Source organism: Paroedura picta, chromosome 1 (genome assembly GCF_049243985.1).
Source record: "Paroedura picta isolate Pp20150507F chromosome 1, Ppicta_v3.0, whole genome shotgun sequence".
Classification (NCBI taxonomy): domain Eukaryota; kingdom Metazoa; phylum Chordata; class Lepidosauria; order Squamata; family Gekkonidae; genus Paroedura; species Paroedura picta.
The window spans coordinates 131,676,916-131,694,656 of NC_135369.1; the positions used below are offsets into that span (position 1 = coordinate 131,676,916).

The 17,741-nt window shown below is 41.6% G+C and overlaps 1 protein-coding gene and 1 long non-coding RNA gene across 9 annotated transcripts in view; one reads left to right on the forward strand and one right to left on the reverse strand.

Moving 5' to 3' along the window:
• The window catches only part of LOC143820787 (uncharacterized), a 34,597-nt gene extending 31,938 nt beyond the window's left edge, over positions 1–2,659 (forward strand). For all 3 annotated transcript variants that reach the window (XR_013225504.1, XR_013225507.1, XR_013225505.1), the window contains one exon: positions 1,676–2,659. This is a non-coding gene — a long non-coding RNA (uncharacterized LOC143820787). The remainder of the gene's footprint in view (positions 1–1,675) is intronic.
• The window catches only part of MANEA (mannosidase endo-alpha), a 29,498-nt gene extending 12,799 nt beyond the window's left edge, over positions 1–16,699 (reverse strand). For 2 of the 6 annotated variants that reach the window (XM_077304015.1, XM_077303974.1), the window contains exons 1-3: positions 16,519–16,699; positions 5,265–5,851; positions 3,682–3,791 (exon numbers count right to left, since the gene is read on the reverse strand). In XM_077304015.1, coding sequence (XP_077160130.1) covers positions 3,682–3,791; positions 5,265–5,811 — 657 coding nt within the window. In that variant the 5' untranslated portion in view covers positions 5,812–5,851; positions 16,519–16,699. Of the gene's footprint in view, positions 1–3,681; positions 3,792–5,264; positions 5,852–5,951; positions 6,103–9,691; positions 9,814–10,867; positions 11,058–16,518 lie in introns of those variants that run through there. The other 4 variants (XM_077303983.1, XM_077303992.1, XM_077303999.1 and 1 more) reach the window with 4 other exon arrangements.
• Positions 16,700–17,741: the final 1,042 nt, after the last annotated feature.

Consider the following 17,741-nt stretch of genomic DNA (forward strand, 5'->3'; position numbering starts at 1 on the left):
TTCATCCCCACTGCCAGCCCACCGACGATATCTGCTGCCTTGCCGCCAGGGACGCAGGTAGGCCGCGCCGCAACCATGGGACTACACATGGCCGGCCTCGGCTGCTGGGGGGGGGGGCTCCACAAAGCCTGCCACACGCCCCGGGAAGGGTCTGGGGGCCGCTAGCGCCTGCTGTATTTACATTACAGCGGGCTTTTTTTACTAGTAATAATAATAATAATCCAGAGCAATGAGTTGTATCCTACTACTCCACTCTGACGTCTCTGCACTAGCAATATCGTTTGGATTTGCATTCGTAAAGGGTTGACTTTTCCATCTGTTTCTGTACTAAAATTGACTTTTTCAGGTGCTGTCCCAAATTGTTCCCTCACTTGCCCTGTATCAAAGGAATCCCCGGTAAACCAGTTTTTACCTTTTCAGGCAGGGTCTAATTTGGGGTTGCCCAATGTGGAAATGCATGCAATCAGGTTTTTCCCCTGTGCCTGCCATTTTGAGTCATTTGGGCACAACCCTTTCCACATCGCCATCTTCCCCATCCCTTCCTCCCTCTCCCTCCTTCTGTTCCAAAAAATCTGCCTTTTTTAAAGAAAGAGGGTGATCATGTTACAGTGCTGTTTGTAATTTTTTTTTAAAAGCAGTCTTGCAACCTAGCACAGCAGCGTTATAATGTTATAATCCAGGTTAAAAAAAATTACATTCCAGACACTTTGGAAGGTAGGAAGGGAGCTGATCAAGGACACTAAAAGGTGGGATTAGGAGGCACAACAAAAACAAAGGTGCAAGCAGGCACCATAGGGCAAAAAACGCATTTTTTGAAAAGGGGAAGGGAGCAAAGCATGATGGGAGGCTGCCTCTGTCAGACTCAATGTGGAAAGCATGTTGTGAATGTCAACCTAGAAGGAGAGAAAAGCCCAAATGCGGAAGTGCTAGAGTCGACTTGCTTCATCCAAAAGAAATCCAAAGTGAGACTAGAAGAAGGTATGTCTCCTAATGTGGAAATGGTCTCAACTATGTGTGGAACATTCCTCTAGTATAAAGAAGCTTTTCATAAAGAGACTCATGTTCTACACTTGGCTGATGGAAGAGGTAGGATAAAGCCCAATATGATTTCTGTATTTTTAAAATAAAAAGGTAAGCCAATTTTATAAAACAAGAAATGTCACATGGTTCCAAAGCGAATGTAATTTTTACTGAGTCAGTTCTCTGTTCTTCTGTGACAATACAGAAGGTAGTGATCATGAAGAGAAGCTTTTTCTAAAAAACAACAACTTCAGAGTGATGGTTTTGTTTGCCATCTTTTGGTCACTGATATGCTACACATGACTAACAAATTAACAAATTTAGTAACAGTGGCTTGGATCTAGCAATGTGCAAGCTGAAACATAGACCAAATTAGTGCTGTTGTGCTTGCATAAGTTTTTTTGCAATGCCTAATACTTTTCTATATTGTAGTGCTTCAAATTGATTGGCCAGTGTCCCTTGCAAGTGGACATGCATGTGGGACTACACAAAGTTTGACTTTATAGAAACAGCTAGTAAAGCCTTTTTCTTGCATTTCTTTTAGGCAAAGAATGCCTGACCATGGTGATGCTCTCTTTCAAACTCCCCTCTCCCATTCCTTTGGGTAGTGAAAAGCAGGATAAAAAAATAACTCTTCTTCTTCTTCATTCCTTAGGTCTGCAAGCACCCTCCTGCTGTGTCCCCCTCTTTGACATCTCTACTGCATCTACTAGTCAGAATGCAATGCTATAGCTGATGCAACTTCCCCCATACTTTCTAACCCTTTTAAAGCCAGGCAGGGAGAGATGTTGCAAGGGCAAGTAAGAGAACCACACCAAGTAGTTGTTTGCAAGGATTAAATAGCAGTGCCTTTACAACAAGTCTAGAATATTATTGTCATATAGTCTTTATCTCCATGCTGTAATGAAAATAGTTCCCCCAAAATAACTCTTCTCCATTCTGTATGTATTATCTACAGCAAAAGGAAATCTAACATTATCAATCTAATGACTGGGCTCTTCACAGGACCTAAGTGAACTGCTGAATCCTGAAAAATATTTTAGCTACTGGGGAAGATGAACACCGGGAAAAGTGGGAACTGGTTCTTCTTCTTGTGCTACAGTCTTTATGGTGCCTTAAAGAATGCCTTATGGTAGTATCTGTGTATCCAATACAGATAATGAAGCTTGAGGAAAATGTCAAGGCTATTTTTCCAATGAAAATTCAGGAAACAGGTTGCCTACGAAGACTAGGTTATTTTTAGTCATTTTTAGCCAGGGTTCGTATATTTTACTGTTCAGTTTCTACTCACTCCTTCCCAAGGCCTTGGGGAACTTCATACAGTTAATAAAACAAATGTACATACACAAAAAGCTGAATTAAATTTTAAATTACTTTTTCATCTACTTCACTGTAACTTTTGAATAGCAGCCTAAAAAAACAATGTTTTATACTATTTCTAGAACGGTCTGAAAAGAGTTCTAGAGTTGTGTGTGTCCAAGAGCAACTTTATCTGTCTTCACAGTCTGAACATGGCACATATTTCAGTGGTGGATCCTAATCTTGTGAATTTAAATCAGCCCCACTACAGATGTATTAACAGTCAGCATATATGTTACAAATGACTATTGTTTATTCTTGCTATGTGCAGCTGCATTGCAGGGTCTTATGGATCTTTAAGGTCTACAATAGTCAAAATAGTAGAAAAACTATGTACCAGCTATGTAATATAGTTAAATAAAAAAACTGGTAACATTGTATGCATTGCAGTCATTCATTCTGTACTATTTGTCAGGCAACGTATCAGTCATCAGATGCAATGCTACCTGCAGTATTGATAAACAACTTATATGTCATGTCTTATAAATATATTAAAAATAAAAATATAGAGGTCTTGTGCCAGTCATAGCATATAGTACTGCAGCCTACAGCTCCCTTCTGCTACCTATGGAGCCTTGGTAAGGTTCATTCTATTGGACAGAGGCTTTCCTTGGAAGACAAATATAAAATCCAAACCACAGATGAAATAAAACTGTACATAACATCTACATACCATAATTTTTATCATTATTATTATTATTATTATTATTATTATATTTATTACCCACTTCCCCTTGAAAGCTCGAGGCAGGTTACAATCACATAAAAAACTATTCCCTTAAAACCGGTAAAAGCTAAAACAGATATATGAAACCTATAAAACCAAGAAGATGCAGTGAAAACTCCTGGACACAAAACCCTAATCATTTGCACTAAAGAGGGAGGTGGAGAGGTGCTGATAGAACTCGCTGCTGCCATTCTATGGGGGGGGGGGACCTGATCTTTCTTGCTGCCCAGACTGAGCCACAGACCTGGCGGAAAACCTCTGTTTTGCAGGCCCTGCAGAATGCTGAAAGTTCCCACAGGGCCCGCAGCTCCTCCGGGAGCTCATTCTACCAGGTCAGGGCCAGGACCGAAAAGGCCCTGGCCCTGGTCAAGGCTAGGCAAGCCTCCCTGGGACAGGGAATTACCAGTAAATTAGAACCCGCAGAGCATAAGGCCCAGAGGGGGGCATAGGGCGACAGGCGATCCCTCATATATGCTGGAGCCAGACAGCATATGGCCTTAAAGGTCAAAACCTTAAATCACAAAACAAATACTGTCTGTAACTCCCCCCCCCAAGTCTAAGTTCAAATACCATACCTTTAGTTTGTACTTGTGTGCAGTATCCAAAATAGTAAGTACCAGGCTATCAGCAGGTTCTCCATTTTCATCATGCATACCAGGTGGATACCAAGAAAGAGCCAATACTCCTAATAAGCAAATAAACCAATAATTAAGTGCCTGCCTCAGCAAAAGGCTATTTCTGTTCCAGTACTGCAAAAGTATTAATTGGTTCTTATTAGGTATGTGCATTCAGTTTACCTAAACTGGAAGAAATATCCAAAATACCCTTGCCAGTATTTTTCAATGCTCTCTACTTATTATTTATTTCTCATATTTCTAGGCCACCAATCCTGGCCAGCCAGCTCATGGTGGCTAACGACATATAAAATACAATAAGGACAATACCCTAAAACATCCCATCCCTCCCACACCAGTACTCCCCCCCCCACCCCGATTGTTGACATGACTCCAGAGTAATAATGTAATGCTGGAGGAGGAGCAGATCTCTCTCCTTTACCTGCCTGGCCTCAACCAAAAGCCTGGCAGAAGACCTCCATCTTGCAGGCCCTGTGGAACCTACTTAGTTCCGTCAGGGCCCATAGTTCTTCCGGGAGCTCATTACACCAGGCAGGGACCACGGGTTTTAGTGATCCCCTTCACTTAAGGGGGGGAGTGAAAGGGACTGCTAAAATGGCTGCCATTCGTTTAAAGACAACACCTTGACAGGTCCACACACCCGCTGTCAGATTTAAACAGCTGCCAGCCATTTTCATTCTGCTCCCCATTCCGTTTGGAAGAGAGGATGCCAAATGGAGGCCCAAGACTGGCCAGGGGGTGGGAGCAGCCAGCTCAGTGCTGTCCATGATGGGGCTGGCTCCCTTTGCAGATTAGTTTAAACTGAGCTATAGTAGAAGACAGCTTGGGATTTTTTCCCAAATGGGAAAAAATGGTTCTTATTTAATGAATTCTGCTAGCTTTATTGGCTTTTGGAAACAAGTTTGTGAACTGATGCATTCTCCACAGCATTGCTTACTGTATCATAGAATCATAGAGTTGGAAGGGGCCACACAGGCCATCTAGTCCAACCCCCTGCTCTACGCAGGATCAGCCCTAAGCATCCTAAAGCATCCAAGACTATTGTACTATTGTTATAACCTGCCCTGAACACAGGAAGGGCAGGATATAAAAATAAACATTATTATTATTTCAGGATATGTCACAGTTGCAACGGGAGGCTTAGTAGCTTTCATATTCTCATTCCTAAAAGTGACCTTTTCTGCCCAGGTATCACATTGCTAGGTATTTAGCAGGTTAGCAGAGTTGGGGATATATAAGCCAATCATCCCTCTGTTTTGCTGCAGCATCTTCATCCTTCCAACTTAAAGTATGATTAGTGATATGACAGTTCTGGCAAGTAAATTCTAATATGAACATTCAGGCCTTTACCTTCCTTGGATCCTCTCTTTAAGTATTCTAAACCTAGCCTCAAATACTTCCTTCCTGTGTCTACTCTACTCCATTGATGCCAATAATACAAAACTCCTGCCCCAGGCTCTATGAAATGTCTGAAATCTAATAAATCAATGTTATGCCAGTAATAAAACAGAAAGCCTGTTTACCAATGGAAGCTGAGCTTATCTGTTTCATGTGAGATTCTATGACTGAAGGGTCTTTGGAGCTATAAGGCCCGAGTTCTGGATAAAAACTTGATCCAATATCTTCTGGAGGACTGTGTCTTCCTTTTGGATAACCACTTGCAATTTTGGGATCCCAGTGTGTCAGCAATGGATGATTCCAGTGAATATATTTTCCATCAAACTGTGGATTCCCAAACCAACCATAGTAAAACACATGGAAGTCATAATTAGGAGAAGGAAGGGCCTGTTCCAGTTTTCCTAATGGAACCATAGGAGTTTTCAAATTCATTGTCAAACTGTGCAAATTTTTGGTGTTCGTGAAGCTATCTTCCTTGGCTTCCCTCAGCACACTGAACTTATTTTTAACATGTGTGGTTCGTTGCTGAAAATCTGGTAAGAGGCCAAGACCAAATGGATCTCCAAATCCAGCTCTTTCAGGTCTCAGAGTTTTTAAAGCCATCATTATGGAGCAAATAAATAAAATAAAAAGCAACAAAATGATGCACGTTCTCCTGCGAAATCTTGCCATGATGTCATGGTAGTTCAAGGCACACGTAGAAGGCTTCTACCTGTCAATTATGAAAAGAAAAAAAATTGATCAGGTTTTAAAAATACTGCACACAAACATATGAGAAAATAAATATAAAAGCTCATAATTTGAATAATTACATTTACAACATCTTTATAGTTGCTTGAAAGGATGGCTGCCCTTCAAATCCTTATTTAGAGGAAGCAGTCCATTCTGTGCTTCCCTCCTCCATAGTACTAGTAGTCTTGCACCTTCTGCCCCAATTATTCCATTACAGAAAGGTTTTGACACCTGAACAGGGATGGAGAAAGCTGAGCTTAGCAAACAGTCACCCTGACCTGGACAACTCAGGATAGCCCAGTGTCATCAGATATTGGAAGCTAAACAAGGTCAGCCCTAGTTATTATTTGGATGGGAGAGTACCAAGGACTATCAGGGATGCTACACAGAGGCAGGCAATAACAAACCACCACTGAACATTTCTTGCCTTGAGAATCCTATGGCACAGCCTTAAGTCAGTTGTGATTTTTAAAAAGTAGACAGACAGTCTAACTGGATCTATCAAAGAGTAACTCTACACAACCATGCTACTTCTACATCTAGTTTCAAAGAGCTGAAGATCAAAAGCTCCCCATATGCTCTGGAAAAAGTACAATTTGCCAGTCAATGTTCACCTAGAGAGAAGATACAGATTAAATTTAAAACTCATATGTCTAACACAATATGCTAAGAAATTCTCTTTCAGTTATCAGAAATAATAGAGCTATACAGATTGATGACAGACATCAGGAGGACAAAACTCATTACAAATGCTATGATCTTAGATACACATACATTATGAGTGCTACCACAAAACTACAGAGATTTAAATATATACAAATGTGCACAGGGTTGCAAATAAAAGTTTCTTGGGCAGAATTCTTCAAATGTTAGAAGAAATACAAAAATTATGTACATTCAACAAGGTTTTCATCAACACTTCCTATTAGATTTCATAGTACACTACATGAACCCACATTGTGCCCAAAGGCAAACAAAACTTATAAATCCCCAAATATCAATTTTGTCAGCTTCTCTCACTCCTCTAAATTAGTAGAAAATAAGTTTGCATTCAGATATCTGGATTAAGATGTGAAAATGTAAAGAAAATATTTTTATAATTACAACACATTCTGTAACTGCAAAACCAGAGAAAAAGGTGGGCTTTAATACCAGACATAACATTCAGCAGACTGACCAGACTACTACCTTTCCAATACTTACGAGAAATTAAGTATTTAGAAGGATGAGACAGAAAATGGTAAAATAAGTTAGATTATGGGGATCTATATTCTTTAAACTGGCTTTCTCAACAAGGGTTTTGCAATGGCTCTGGAAGGGTTTCGCTGATGGGGTGGGAGGGGCCTTGGGAGAATGGGGATGTGCCAGTAGATGGGTATAAAATCAATAAAGATAAAAACAAAAGGCACTGATTTCTTTCTAGTAGTGAATAAATAATGAAATGTTAAGCTAGCTTCTAAATATAGTCCATTATCATTGAAGACACAAGATAGCTTGTCACAAAGAGACATAGGCAATTTATCACTGCCAAGCCTGTCTATTTGCCTGCTAAAAGAAAGGAGAACCAAGAGACTCTGAAAGAAGCTGAATGTCTTATGCCTTGGAATGCGTCAAGCAATTTAAAAACATACACAAGAGAGAAAGAACCTATGATTTCCACATACATTATATAACAATGGTGTATTAATACAGTTCTGGTTAAAATAATCCTATAAAGCATATATACAATATCTATAGCCACCATTCTCTACTTTTTTATCATTGTGAACCCCTGAAACATTCTTCAAGGCTTCAAGAAACCCCAGAAGTGGTGCAATCATGCAGAATATATTTCGGGCTCCTTCCCACCCTATCCAGACCCATCATTGGCCATGGGGGGCAGGTCATATCACCTGATTGTTAATTTTAAACACTGCAGATGATACAACCATCCTTTCCTACACAAGAGTCGGCTTGTCAAGATTTCTCCTGCTTTTATTCTTATTGCCAATACAACTCCCTAGTGATTAATTATTTGAAATTTAAAGCTTTATTTTTTTCTAGGACTTGGAATCCAAGGAAATGGGTATTGGGGAACAAGACAATTGACCAAGTTAAGAATTTCTGGTATTTAGGCATTATATTCAACTATAATCTTAAATGGTCTGTCCATTGTAAGCAGTCTGCCAACTTAGTTAAATGTTCCTCAGGGCAAATTAAATGTTTTCATCTCTTGGAAGGTAACCAATATGTCCCAGCTGTTATAAGAATTTTCAAGGCTGAAATTTTAACCCAGTTGCTCTATAGCATCCCTATCTGGATAAAAGCTTTTAATAAGAATACAGAAAGGATCCAGGGAGCTTTCTTTTGTCAAATTCTCAGGGTGCCTAAATGTGTGCCCTACATGTGCCAAGATGGGTCAACATTTTTTAGAGACTTAGGTTTGGTTGATAATATTCAAATTCTGGCTTAAAATACTTTTTAGAGATGAGACTAGTACATTTAATGGTTTTTTACCATTTAATCTAAAATTGCACGACTTCCATGGATTGTTTTTTGATGCTTAATGAGTCTATCTTTAATGCCTTAAACAAAGATTAGTTTAGTTTGAATGGTGAAAATTATTTCCATCTCATCCCTACCAATGCTTCCCTGCTGCCTTGCGCATCCAATTAAGTCCAGGGAGAAAGGAAAAATACTTCTATAACCCTGTTAGTCCACCCCGTGCAGAGTATTCATGCTAGCAAGAATGAGTTCACTTCCCTCAAATGTCCTAGTGGGAAAACACCAGCATGATCCTAGAAAGGAAAGATTGTGCCCATGCTCTGTGAACTCTGTTGATTCAACCCAGCATATTATTTTAGATGTCTGTAGAAGGAAAGATTGTGCTCATGCTCTGCAAACTCTGTTGATTCAACCCAGCATATTATTTTGGATTGTCAGCTTCACATGACCCCTCACAGTGAACTTTTCTCTTCCCTATTTTTATCTAGGGAACTGGCAAATGAAGAAGTTACAATTCAATTTCTGCTAAATGATCATTCTGCAGAGACCACAATGTGTGGCTGAATTTTTAATGGCTGTATATTGTGCTAGATCAAAGATATTTTAAATCATTTTTATTATTTACTCTGTATCTGTCCCTCACTTATTTTATGCCAATAAAGGTATCATTATCATTCTTAAACCGATATAAAAATTAATTATCTCCCACCAATTAAGTAAATCTTTTCAGGGCCGTCAAGAAACCCCAGGGTTTCATGAAACTATAGTTGAAAAACCCTGATATATAGAATATACTTTCAAAATAGCCCCACTTAACTTTAAATACACAGTATATCCAATTGAATCACATTGTGATCAACCAAAGCACAAATCCATTATACTCACAAACTGTCCACAGTCTAGACCAGGGGTAGTCAAACTGCGGCCCTCCAGATGTCCATGGACTACAATTCCCAGGGCTCCTGGGAATTGTAGTCCATGGACATCTGGAGGGCCGCAGTTTGACTACCCCTGGTCTAGACAGTTGTGAATAGTCTTAAGTGGGAGCAAGGCTAACATAATTGTTTCTGTTATAGTAATAAGCATATCATAAAACAGAAAAACAGATGAATGAAAAATGCACAAATTCACAAAAATTAACTTGAACAATTTTAGAGGAGATGCTATTATTTTCAAATCTTCTGAACTTTGAAGCACATTTCACACTCCTATTATTCTGAAGGTCCTAGTAGTTCCCGAAAAGGACACTGTGAATTAGATAAATACGGTATAATTACCACAGTTCTGCATGTGCACGCAGTGTAATGACTGTGGGATATCGTTCATGAACACTTACAGCAGGCCTTTTGTTAGAATCAAATATCCTCATTCACACACACACACACACATACACACACATATGGCAGATGAAAAGTAAAATTAAGCTAATGGTTCTAGTGAACCTCTGAGACGGGCTTCTTGATTCAGCAAAGTGTATTTCAATACTTGGAGCTCTACTTATTTGTAACACATAGCATCACACTCAACACAGAGATCTCACAATGAAAGATGACACACGTTACATTCTTCAGAACTCAAGGACTTCCATAGATTTAGAAGGATGCAACTCTGTTTAGGGTGGTAGCATAAACTCATACCCAGGTTTTTACTCAGTTCCCATTTTCAGACAGGAAAAATGTAGAAATGCTACAATGTCGCAACTTCTTTGAGGAATTAGAAGATAACATGCATATTCACAATCATCTTTTTTCAAGTCTGATAGCTACAGCATAGGAGCCAGAAAGATTAAATAGGATATGAGAGGTCCCTTAGAATGATATCAGAATGACAGTTTTTGTGCATGTTCAGATAATATCCTTTTTTTTAAAAATGAAAAGTTTCTTCTCCTTAGTGTACTTTGACATTCCTTTATATGTTGAACTGTTAAAGTCATCAATTTCCAATAGGAAATGTTTGTGCTTGGGTTTTTGGAACCACTGACACTAATAAGTTTATCTGTAAACATCAATGTACATGAAATAAACACACCATCTGAGACTTAAACACACACAAATGTTTCTCGACCTTGCCAATTTATGAAACAACAAAGGCAACCATTTTAGGAGTGTTAAGAAGGGCTTGCTGAATACATAACTGAATCAATCAGGGGGCACTTATTTATTTATTTGTGGTGTGTGTAGTGTAGTCAGGAGATCCAAGAATTGTCTGGAAGCCAGGCAAGGGACATTCAGATATGACTTGCCATTTCCTGGTTCTGTGTCATAACCCCCAGTGTTCCTTTGAGGAATTACCACCCAAATCTTTGGCGGTCTCCCATTAAAATACTAGCCAGGGCCAGCCCTGTTTAGCTTCCAACACCTGATGGGATTGGGCTTGCCTGTGCCATCCCGGGCAGAACAAGTGCACACCAAAGCCCTTTCAGTTCATTCAGTTACATTATAAATTAACTTTGTAATGACGATAAATGACAAAACTAACATGACCAAAGTTCAGGTAAAAGAGTTGCACTTACCTGTAACTAGTATTCGAGTACTTTCCGTGCAGGCACACATGAAGATTGTGCAGGAGCAGGCCTGATACTGGAGAGGTCTTTACAGCTAGGAGCCTCCAAAGAGTGCTCTGTGGCAGAACCAGGAAGTTTGTTCCTGCCCAGGGACTATGTACTCAGCAGGGAAGCCAAAGCATGCAGCAGGGTAGGAGGAAGGGTATGTGAGCCTGCACAGAAGATACCTGATGAACAGTAGTTACAGGTAAGTGCAAGTGCAAACCTGTTTTCATCATCTATCCTCTATACAATCCCACATGGAGATTCTAGCAAGGTACACAACGGATGGAAGGATATGCTCCCCTCACTTGAACAGTGAATGCAGTACTGTCTTTCCCACTTGAGCATCTCAACTTGCATGGACAAAGCGTAGTGGTGCCGAACATGCCCACCGACAATCAAGTAGCAGAAATGGAGAGGATGACCTGTCAGCGATGACGAAAAGCAGAAAGCTGAAAAAGACTGAGAGCCAGGCTGTTATTATGTGATGAAATGTTTTTCTTCGTCATTCCAATCAATGTACTATGCCAAAACATGGGTCAGTTAATTATACATTTTGAATAAAATTTCCTCAGTGACATAATGAATAAAATTCATTTTGTAACTAACCTTTTATTTACTTTAATAATAATAGTCATGACACTGAGGAAATGTTACTGAGAACATGTAATTAACTGGACCACATTTTGGCATAGTACATTGATTGGAACAAAGAATATTTTTTCATCACATAATAGTAGCCTAGCTTTCAGTCTTCTTCAGCTTTCTATTTTCAACAATCAAGTAGCAGCCTGGCAAATGGAACTTTGAAACTACCTTAGGGAGACCTAGGACTGGGTTGAACGATTACCCTCTCAGGAAAAATCTTCAAAACTGGTGGTTTAATCTGAAGAGCTGCTTACCCTCCTGGCTGATGTAACAGTCACTAAGAAACAGACTTGCATAGAATATGTGGCAACGGGTTCAAAGGGCTTATGAAACAACTGTGTCAAAATGAGAGAATGAGACCCCTGGGGAACCAATGCGTCCCAAGGTGGACAAAGATTACATAATCCCTTAAGAAATCTTTCAGATAAGTGATAGGAGACAACTGATACCCCACAATTCCATTATAGTAACAAGAGATGGGAACTAGGTGGGCCTTTAGAGAATAAAAGGCCAAACCTTTATCCTTAGGGACCACAGATATTCAAATATGACTTGCAACAAAGCAGTACCCAGAGAAATCTCTGTATGACACCAGAAGGAAAACTGCTTCTACTTAGACATATAAAACTTTCTAGTAGTAGGTTCGTGTGAATGCACAAATACATCATTAACTTCCTGTGAAAAAAAAATATTAAGTCTCTAAGCCATTAAGTTCAGATGATTTGAGCTTCAATACCATGGATCAAGTCAGAGTAACCTTCTGGCATAGGCTCCTGAACCCTGTGCCCCCTTGCATGTTTAAATAAAAGATGTATTTAAACAAGCAATTGGGGCTTACCATCACCACCTGATGTGGTCCCCAGCCAAACCCCCCATTAGCCAGTAACACCTTAATAACCAGGTTTGTAGAGGTGCTGCGGACAGATCAGTTAGTTTGGTGTTTTAAATTTTAATGTTATATGTTTTTTATTTGTTGATTTAAGCCACCCCGAGACCATTTGGAGAGGGGCAGCATATAAATTAAAATATAAATGAATAAATATTTTCTGTTTGGGCAGTTATGGATCAATTCTGTAGGGTATGTTTCCTTTTTTGACCAAGTAACAGGTTTGCTGGATCGGGGAAATTCGGTTGATGTCATTTACTTGGATTTTAGTAAAGCTTTTGACAAGGTTCCCCATGATGTTCTGATGGATAAGTTGAAGGACTGCAATCTGGATTTTCAGATAGTTAGGTGGATAGGGAATTGGTTAGAGAACCGCACTCAAAGAGTTGTTGTCAATGGTGTTTCATCAGACTGGAGAGAGGTGAGTAGCGGGGTACCTCAGGGCTCGGTGCTCGGCCCGGTACTTTTTAACATATTTATTAATGATCTAGATAAGGGGGTGGAGGGACTATTCATCAGGTTTGCAGATGACACCAAATTGGGAGGACTGGCAAATACTCCGGAAGATAGAGACAGAGTTCAACGAGATCTGAACACAATGGAAAAATGGGCAAATGAGAACAAGATGCAATTTAATAAAGATAAGTGTAAAGTTCTGCATCTGGGTCAGAAAAATGAAAAGCATGCCTACTGGATGGGGGATACGCTTCTAGATAGTACTGTGTGTGAACGAGACCTTGGGGTACTTGTGGACTGTAAACTAAACATGAGCAGGTAGTGTGATGCAGCGGTACAAAAGGCAAATGCCATTTTGGGCTGTATCAACAGGGACATCACATCAAAATCACAAGATGTCATAGTCCCATTGTATACGGCACTGGTCAGACCACACCTGGAGTACTGTGTGCAGTTCTGGAGGCCTCACTTCAAGAAGGACGTCGATAAAATTGAAAGGGTACAGAGGAGAGCGACAAAGATGATCTGGGGCCAAGGGACCAAGCCCTATGAAGATAGGTTGAGGGACTTGGGAATGTTCAGCCTGGAGAAAAGGAGGTTGAGAGCGGACATGATAGCCCTCTTTAAGTATTTGAAAGGTTGTCACTTGGAGGAGGGCAGGATGCTGTTTCTGCTGGCTGCAGAGGAGAGGACACGCAGTAATGGGTTTAAACTACAAGTACAACGATTTAGGCTAGATATCAGGAAAAAGTTTTTCACAGTCAGAGTAGTTCAGCAGTGGAATAGGCTGCCTAAGGAGGTGGTGAGCTCCCCCTCACTGGAAGTCTTCAAGCAAAGGTTGGATACACACTTTTCTTGGATGCTTTAGGATGCTTAGGGCTAATCCTGCATTGAGCAGGGGGTTGGACTAGATGGCCTGTATGGCCCCTTCCAACTCTATGATTCTATGATTCTATGATCTGCGAAACAGCAATGGGCATTACAAACTGCCCACAATTTTAGCACATTAATATGAAGTTGCCTCTCAACTTCTTTATATTCATTTATAATAATTATACTTATTCTGCCCTCTCACTTGAGACTCAGGGCAGATCACATCATAACATATAAAAATGAATATACTGATTACATATAAAATCCTAAATTTATGAAATTAAAATCTAAAAATACATTGTAGTTATCAGTTGCCTAGATCTGCCACTTGTTGGAAGGAGAGGAGATGGGAGGATATTATTGGCCCTAATTGACATATAGATTAGGGCTTTGGCAGGGAGGCCAGCATGATTCAGATTTTATTGTGGGCCTCAACCCCAGGCCTAGCAGAACAGATGTTTTACAACCCCTGTGGAACTGTTCAAGGTCCTGCAGGGCTCTGATCTCATTTCAATCAAGACTGAAAAGGACCCTCCATGAGAACAATCCCTCACAGTGGCCACTCCACCCAAGAGTGAAGCATCTGTAATAAGGATAACTTCATGCTCAGGTCTCCAAAAGATAAACTGTCATGACAGAGCCACCATAACAAGGAACGTATCATCGGTATGGGAACAGAAAACCTATGCCATTGGGCATTTTTCATTTATTTATTTATGTTCATTGACCAACATTGAAAACAAAAGAAACAAATGGCAAAACAATTTCAGTTAGGCCATTACTAGCTATAATAACATCATAAATGTTATATCAAGCGACAAGGACCCAGTGTTTATTGTAACAGTAGCCAAGGTTTTGTTGGCTATTTTAAAAGCTAACTGATGTTTTATGAAAACTGTATCTACTTAAAAGTTTAATATTCCTTTTATGTTAATTTCACTTATGTCAATAAAGATATTCTTATCTAATCTGAAAAAATGTTGTCAAAACAATTTCATGTGGAGTCTGAACTCCCTATTAATCCAATCAAGGATCTTTGCACCTTGATGCCTTCTAGGGTCCCTGCTTTTGGATAGCACCAGCTGCTGAGAGAATTGTGGGTTGTACCTTTTGGAAGAAGACACAGGTCCATTGGGCACATACCCCCACTCTGTAACAGGACAGGAACCATAGCTATATGGGTCATATATGTAGCCTAGCCAGGGGCAGAACTGATGTCATAGAAGTATATAGTCAAAAAGGTGAACAATTTTCCAAACTGGAACCAGTTTAATCTACATTGCCTAACTAAAATACTGTAGTCTGTCACGGGACAAGAAACCCTTTCCCATCACAGAATCTAACTTGGCCTCTATAAATTGTACCCTCTGGGATGGGAGTCTATATATACCAGAATCCCAGTCTCTGGCAAGTCTCTAAAACAAGGGAGCAATGATTCAATAACTGGTCTTTGGGGCCCACCAGCAACAGCCAGTCATCCAATCTAAATAACGGAATATATGACAACCTCACAAAAGAAACTAGGCAACCACTGGGGATACATGACTTTGGCAATGCTAGAGGAACTGAGGGTGGGGGTGCTGGTGCATGGGAGCACATGGTCCCAAGGCAAGAACAAGCTCCTTGGTTCTGACACACAGCATCCCCTGGAAACTCTTAAGCTCTCTACATGACAGATCCACTCATGATACTGGATGATGAACCAAGGATGATCACATATATCTGACTTAGCACCTCATAAACAGAATGACGCTCAAGCAACCTTTCCGGAAGCAAGTGTGGTGCAGGTGGTTGAGTGACAAGCTATAACCTGGGAAAACCCAGGCTGAAACCCCCACATAAAAATGTAACAGGTTCCCCATTCAAGTACAAAACCAAGAAAGGGGGCCAAGGGAAGCTATACACATGTATGACAAGTAGATACAAAACCTGTTTGGTGAATACCTTACACAGAAAGACATTAAAACTGCCAGCTGCTCATCCTTTAATGACCAGTCAAATGCTCACTCCGTCATGAAGCTCACAGGCTGACCAGGCACTTTCTCTCAGTGTCATGGGATACTGTGGGAGTAAAATGAGGGGGCATGTGCTGCACCCCCAAGTTCTGTGGAAATGTGGGAAGAAAACGCAGCATATAGCTTATGGATGTAAACATACCAGCTTGACAGGGAAACACCACAGAGCTAAATTTTAACTCTGCACAAGTTACAGCAACCCTGCTGCGTTTCCTGGCACCTGGAAGAAGCTAGCACCTTTGACCTGTCCAACTCCGCATTAGTAAACAGTCCAACGTCTGCAACATGTAGAGGCTTGCAGGTTTACGACCCAGCTAACCAAGTGCACGCACGGCAGTAATAGGGCAGAGGCAACTGACACCTACAACACCGGCTTAAAGGATCACTTGGCATTTTTCTTTTTTAACTTCCTTACCCCTTACTGCCTTGTCTTGTGCACGTTGATTCTGAACAGAATGTACACATCCACAGGTATGCTGCCGAAGTGTTTTTTTTTTAAAGACACCCCCCCACACACCCACCGCCCCTTTAATGAGTCATATGGGGGACAGGGCTTAACTGCTGCGCTGTAGCCTTTTCTCGAGCGCGTGCAGCTCCACCTTCCCTTCACCCCCACGGAGGAAATTTCCCATCAAAGACCTTCCCTCCCCCGCCTCCTCCTCCTCCGCCGCCGCTGCAATCATTAAACAGAGACGGGGGCGCTCTGTAGAGCGCCTCTCCCCGCCCCGTCCAGCACTCACCGTCTGCAGATCTCGAGCGAAAGAGCCGGGGAATCCGAGGTGGGGGGATGAGGGGGTAGGAAGGGGACTGTCGAGAGAGACGTTGAAAACGAAGGGCTTAATCAGCCTCTTTTCAGACTTGGATGCCCCTCGTTGTTATTGAGCTTGCGTTGCTGGGTTCGGGGTGCGCGTGCGCAATAGGGACGGCGAAGCCGCTTGCCCACAATATGTCTCTACGTTTCCTTCTCGGTGGTGCAGCCGAACTATACAGGGGCGAAGAGCGCCCGTAAAGTCCACGAGATGCACTAGAAGTGCCTGCGGGCTGCAGTTTTGTGAGCTGCTCTCTCTCTCCCTCCCTCCCTGCCCCCCGGTTTCTAAGGGCAGCTAAACGTCCTGCCCTAGCCGATGCTTCCTGGGATGCTGTGAGATTTGGTTTCGGGGAAGCGGGCTGTAACTCAGCACTGACCACATAGGCTTGTTATTTGGGTCGGGACTAATAGATATTTTAATTTAGGATTGTGGGCCTTTTTGGGGGGCGGGGGGTTAGCCCAGTTCAGGGGTGGGTGGCCCAACTGCAGCTCTCCAGAGGTCCATGGGCTACAATTCCCATGAGAATATTAGTCCATGGAACTCTGGAGAGCCACAGTTTGGCCACCCCTGGCCTAGTTGAACTATTTGGATTCCCCTGGACACTACTGCAAATCTCATGATGGGCGCTCATACTACTTCTCAAAGTCCTTTGCGATAATGGAAAGAAAATTAAATAGAACAGTGCTCTTGTGGAAAGTTGCATTGACTTCCACTAATTCCACCACAGGACCGGGAGAACCCTCCTCCGCCTCTCCCTGCCTCCTGTGGTGCTGATTCTACTGCCTGGTCTCGCACCTTGTGTTTCTGGGTAAGGTGGTTGAGAGGGCCACAGTGGACCAGTTCCTGGCTTTCTTGAAGGACACTTCAGCCCTTGACCCATACCAGTCTGCTTTCTGTCCTGGCCACATGATGGAAACTGCATTGATTGCTCTGATGGAGGATCGTGGAGGTTTGGCTATCCTCGTGCTTCTCGATCTGTCGGCCGCATTCAATGTGGTTGACCACAAGTTGTTAGCTCACCGTCTTGCTGGAGCTGGGATTTGGGAGACAGCTTTACAGTGGCTGGTCTCTTTCCTCCAGAACCAGACACAGATGATGGCAGTGGGGGAAGAGTTGCCCGGCCCCTTTGCACTACCCTGTGGGGTGCTGCAGGG